The following is a 5,980-nucleotide window of genomic DNA, read 5'->3' as shown; positions in this document are numbered from 1 at the left end:
AAAAAAAAAAAAAAAAAGAAGTGTTATTTTTTTTTTTTTGAGGCAGAATCTCACTCTGTTACCTTCAGTAGAGCGCTGTGGTATTACAGCTCACAGCAACCTCAAACTCTTCTGCTTAAGCGATTCTCTTGCCTCAGCATCCCAAGTAGCTGGGACTACAGGCACCTGCCTCAACAACTGGCTGTTTTTTCTTTGTAGTTGTCATTGTTGTTTGGCAGGCCCAGGCTTGATACGAACCCGCCAGCTCTGGTGTATGTGGCTGCTGCATTAGCTGCTTGAGCTATAGGCATGGAGCCAGAAGTTTTATTCCTTGTTTAAATTTTTACCCAACTATATTTTGTATATCTCTAATATACAAAATATCTTTAAGTGTATAAGAATTAGGATGGGACTATTTTAAGTTGGGAATATTTGAATAGTTGATAAAGGACATTTTTAAAATGTATGTACATTTCAAACTGCTTCACCCAAAATAAACATCTTTAAAAAATTTTTTTTGAATAGGTATTGTCGGCATGTGCTCTGTGAAACTGTTCGGACTGCCAAATTGACCCCACTTTCTGCCCGACTTCAAGATATTGAAGGAAAAATTGACCAATTTATTATTCCCAGAGAGGTAGAAAATATTTGATATATTTAATAACTCATTTAGTTATTCTTCTCAATTCTTTTGACGTTTACAGTGCCCAATAAATGCTACCCATTATAAATCAAAGCCACAATCCTTTTAATTACAAAATAATTACTATCTGTTTTGATGTTCAAACAATGTAAACGTCTTTCTTCCCCACAGGTACTATTTTCAGCACTTAACTACGTATTTTGGAGACCTATTCCTATGTATATTATTGTGTATAAGTGTATACATACATATATATACTTGATATCCAACTTTTTTTGTTGTTGTTGTTGTTGAGACAGAGTCTCACTATGTTGCCTTGGGTAGAATGCCATGGTGTCACAGCTCACAGCAACCTCAAGCTCTCGGACTTAAGGGATTCTCTTGCCTCAGCCTCCCAGGTAGCTGGGACTACAGGCGCCCACCACAACACCTGGCTATTTTTTGTGTTGTTACTGCAGTTGTTTAGCTGGCCCAGGCCAGGTTCGAACCCACCACCCTCAGTGTATGTGGCTGGTGCCATAACCACTGTGCTACGGGCGCTGAGCCCCAACTTATTATTTTCAATGGCTACTTAATATCTCATTGTATGAACCTACTATTATTTATATAAGCAATTTCCACTAATTACAATTTATGTTATTTTTTAATTTTTTTTTTTTTTTGGAGACAGTGTTTCGCTTTGTTCCCCATGGTAGAATGCCATGCCATCATAGCTCACAGCAACTTCAAACTCCTGGGCTCAAATACTCCTCTTTCATCAGCCTCCCAAGTAGCTCGGACCAGAGATGCCAGCCACAACGCCTGGCTGTTTTTTAGAGATGAGATGGGGTCTCACTCTTGCTCAGGCTGGTTTCCAATTTCTGAGCTTAAACAATCAATCCACTTGCCTAGGCCTCCTGGAGTCCTAGGATTACAGGTGTGAGCCACCACGCTGGGGCCCCACGAATGAAAATTTAAATTGGCATTAATTTTTTATTATCACAAATTATATATGTACTTACTTGTATAGGTATACTTACTTATAAAGTCTTTTTTTTTTTTTAGAGACAGAGTTTCACTTTATTGCCCTCGGTAGAGTGCAGTAGAGTCACAGCAACCTCCAACTCCTGGGCTTAGGCGATTCTCCTGCCTCAGCCTCCTGAGTAGCTGGGACTACAGGTGCCTGTCAGAACGCCTGGCTATTTTTTGTTGGAGTTTGGCTGGGGCGGGGTTTGAACTTGCCACCCTTGATATATGGGGCTGGCGCTCTACCCACTGAACCACAGTCACCACCCTACTTATAAAGTCATAAAAATGGAGTTTGGGGGTCATAGTCCATGTGGATATTTTATTGAAATTATCCTCTAAAAGGCAGTTCCTACTTTTAACAACAATGTATGAGAATGCTTTTTCTCTCCAAATCCTTACTATCTCTAGAGTTTTGAATCTTATATATATTTTGTGAATAGTTTGCTTTTCCCTGATCATTGAAGCTATTGAACAACTCTTCATACCTATATTAATAGTTCGTATTTTTTCTGTTGTGAATTATCCTTTTTTTTTGAAACAGAGTCTCAGGCTGTTGCCCTAAGTGGAGTGCCATGGCATCACAGCTCACCGCAGCCTCAAACTCTTGGGCTCAAGTGATTATCTTACCTAAGCCTCCCAAGTAGCTGGGAATATAGACACCCGCCACAACACAGGGCTATTTTGTTGTTGTTGCAATTGTCGTTGTTTGGCAGGCCTGGGCTGGGTTCAAACCCACCAGCCTTGGTATATGTGGCTGGCGCCCTACCCAATGAGCTACAGGTACAGCCCCCTGTGAATCATCTCTTTGTAATTTTCCTTGTTCTTTCTAGTAAGCATAATTATCTATGTCTTTTTATGTGTTATCCAAAATACTGTCAGTTATATGGCATATATTTTTTCCTGTCTTTTAGTTATCTTTTACTGTTGTTTATGGTGGGGTTCTTGTCTGATTGTTTTAAATTTTCATAAACTTAAGTCTAGGGCTGGTGCCTGTGGCTAAGTGAGTAGGGCGCCAGCCCCGTATACCAAGGGTGGTTGGTTCAAACCCAGCCCTGGCCAAACTGCAACAAGAACAACAAAAAATAGCTGGGCGTTGTGGTGGGTGCCTATAGTCCCAGTTACTTGGGAGGCTGAGGCAAGAGAATCACCTAAGCCCAAGAGCTGTAGGTTGCTGTGAGCTGTGATGCTACGGTACTCTACTGAGGGCGATAAAGTGAGACACTGTCTCTAAAAAAAAAAAAAAATAAAGTTAAATCTGTTTCTCCCTTATGACTTCTAGATTTTGTGACATGTTTGGGGATGGCTTCCCCATCGTAAGATCAACAAAATGATGATCTGTCTTTTCTTCTTTTATTTTATATTTTTATTTCATTTTATTTATACAAAAAGCACTTTAGGATGAGTTGACTTTCTAGAAGTATTTTGTCTCTCTTAGGCCTTGTCTAACTTGACTGATTTTTTTTTTCACAGACCCTCGTCCTTTATGCCCTTGGTGTGGTACTTCAGGATCCTAATACTTGGCCATCACCACACAAGTATGAATTATCTGTCATTGTTTTTGTGATTGTTGATTGTTATGTGTGTGTTTGTTTTGCTTTCCTTTTCTAAGATTTGAGGAGAAGATTCAATTTGTGGCAGTGATATAAGAAAAGGAAGCCCCTTTCTGCTTTTTCTCTCTCTCTCTCTCTTTTTTTTTTCTTTTGGAAACAGAGCCTTAAGCTGTAACCCGGGGTAGAGTGCTGTGGCACCACAGCTCACAGCAACCTCCAACTCCTGGGCTTAAGTGATTCTCTTGCCTCAGCCTCCCAAATAGCTGGAACTACAGGCACCCACCACAGTGCCCAGCTATTTTTTGGTTATAGTTGTAATTGCTGTTTGGTAGGCCCAGGCTGGATTCGAACCCACCAGCTCAAGTGCATGTGGCTTGCACCCTGGCCTCTTAAGCTATAGTCACTGAGCCTCACTGCTTTTTCTCTTTCATGAATCTGCTATCTGCTACCCTTTGTCATATCGTTTAATTTCAGTAGAATTTTGGAATTCTTTTGTTGGTAAGGAGGTATTGCTTATGTACTTTATTTCCTTCTGTTCTCTCGTAACCATTCAGCTCTTTGGTACAAGTCAGAAAATAGGTGCTGTGTATATGTATATTATGTAGGTGAATGACAAGGGAGAGAAAAGGTGAAGAACAAAGCTACTGCTGTTGGCTCACTAGATCAGCATCCAGTAAAATTGGTAACAGGTATCTAGGCATGGTTGCTTACACCTGTAATCCTCCCCTTTGGGAAGCTAAGGCAGGAGGATGGCTTGAGGCCAGGAGTATAAAACCAGACTGGGCAACATAGTGAGATCCTATTTCTAAAATGAAAGGGTGTGCTGTACTCCCAGCTAAGACTTGGGAGGCTGAGGCAGGAGGATGACTTGAGGCCAGGAGTTTAAAACCAGACTGGCAACATAGTGAGATCCCATTTCTAAAAAAATTTTTAAATTATCTGGGCATGAAAGGGTGTGCTGTACTCCCAGCTACTTGGGAGGCTAAGGCAGGAGGATCACTTGTGCCGAGGACTTTGAAGTTGCAGTTAGCCAAGATGGTGCCACTATACCCTAGCCTGCGCAACAGAGTGAGACTCACTCTCAAAAAAAGATTACAGGTTAAGATTTACTGCCCTAAAAGAGAATCATATGCTGAGTTGATAAGAAGTAAAACTGCACTGTGAAATGCATTGGGGCAAGATTGGTGGTACTTCTGGAGTATAAGGATAGTAAGTGTTCTGATCCTTTTTTTTTTTTTTTGAGACATAGTGTTAAGCTATCATCCTAGGTAGAGTGCCATGGCATTACAGCTCACAGCAACTTCAAACTCTTGGGCTTAAGCGATTCTCTTGCCAGATTCCCAAGTAGCTGGGATTACAGGCACGTACCACAACACCCGGCCATTTTTTTGTTGTTGTTGCAGTTGTCATTGTTTAGCTGGCCCAGGCTGAGTTTGAACCTGCCAGTCTTGATGCATGTGCCTGGTGCCATAACCAGTGCACTACAGGCTCCGAGCCCTACTGGAACTTTTTAAATTACTGCTATCCTCAACACACTGAGAGAATTTAGGTTACAAATTAAAAATATTAAAAGGAATATTTTATTTTTATTTATTTTTTGAGATAGAATTTCACTTTTTTGCCCTTGGCAGAGTGCAATGGTATCATAGCTCACAGCAGCCTCAGACTCTTGGGCTTAAGCACTCCTCTTGCCTCAACCTCCCAAGTAGCTGATGGGACTACAAGCACTAGTCATAACACCCGGCTATTAATTTTTAGAGATAGAGTCTCACTCTTGGCTCAGACTCATCTTGAACTCCTGAGCTCAAGCAGTCCGCCTGCCTTGGCCTCCCAGAGTTCTGGGATTACAATGTGTGAGCCACTGTACCTGGCCCTAAAAGGCATATTTTTAAAAGGAAATCATTTTTAAGAATCATCTGTAAACAAATTTAGTGTTTGTGGTCGTGTTACATGCAGAAGAAAAGCTTTCTGAATCTGGGTACCTTTTTACTCATCATTTGGGAAAGTCCAGAGATTTATTCTTGTCCGGACTTTGAGAGACAACTAACATTAACAGAAATATACATATAACTAAGATAGACCTCATAGGGACAATAAATTAACTGTAGTTTGGGGTTTTTTTTTTCCTTGAGACAGAGCCCCAGGCTAGAGTGCCATGATGTCAGACTTGCTTACAGCAATGTCAAACTCCTGGATTCAAGTGATCCTCCTGTGTCAGCCTCCCAAGTAGCTGGGACTGTAGCCACCTGCCACAACACCTTGCTGATTTTTCTATTTTTTGTAGACACTAGGTCTTGCTCCTGCTCAGTCTTGAAACCATAGTTCAAACATACAAGTGATCCTCCTGTGTCAGCCTCCCAAGTAGCTGGGACTGTAGGCACCTGCCACAACACCTTGCTGATTTTTCTATTTTTTGTAGACACTAGGTCTTGCTCCTGCTCAGTCTTGAAACCATAGTTCAAACATACAGCTGTCCCTCCAAATCTGTGCCTCTTGTATCTGTGGATTCAACCAACCATAGATTGAAAGTATTCAGAAAAGGGCAGTGCGTGTGGCTCAAAGGAGTAGGGCACCGGCCCCATATACTGCAGGTGGCCGGTTCAAACCTGGCCCCGGCCAAAAACTGCAAAAAAAAAATAAGGAAAGAAAGTATTTATAAAATAGCCCGGTGTTGTGTCGGATGCCTATAGTCCCAGCTACTGGGAGGCTGAGGCAAGAGAATCACTTAAGCCCAAGAGTTTGAGGTTGCTGTGAGCTGTGATCCCACAGCACTCTACCAAGGGCAACATAGTGAGACTCT

General features: G+C 41.6%; 1 protein-coding gene across 1 annotated transcript in view; it reads left to right on the top strand.

The window, feature by feature from the left end:
- Positions 1–5,980, top strand: part of LOC100960754 (cytochrome P450 20A1) — a 61,915-nt gene that overhangs the window by 51,623 nt on the left and 4,312 nt on the right. Inside the window, exons 13-14 of the mRNA XM_023510381.1 lie at positions 505–616; positions 3,101–3,190. Of these exons, the coding sequence (XP_023366149.1) occupies positions 505–616; positions 3,101–3,190 (202 nt within the window). The remainder of the gene's footprint in view (positions 1–504; positions 617–3,100; positions 3,191–5,980) is intronic.

The sequence above is a fragment of the Otolemur garnettii genome, unplaced genomic scaffold (genome assembly GCF_000181295.1).
Source record: "Otolemur garnettii isolate 467f Iridium unplaced genomic scaffold, OtoGar3 scaffold00013, whole genome shotgun sequence".
Taxonomy (NCBI): domain Eukaryota; kingdom Metazoa; phylum Chordata; class Mammalia; order Primates; family Galagidae; genus Otolemur; species Otolemur garnettii.
The sequence above is the reverse complement of the archived record's forward strand: the minus strand, read 5'-3'. Positions and strand labels throughout refer to the sequence as shown.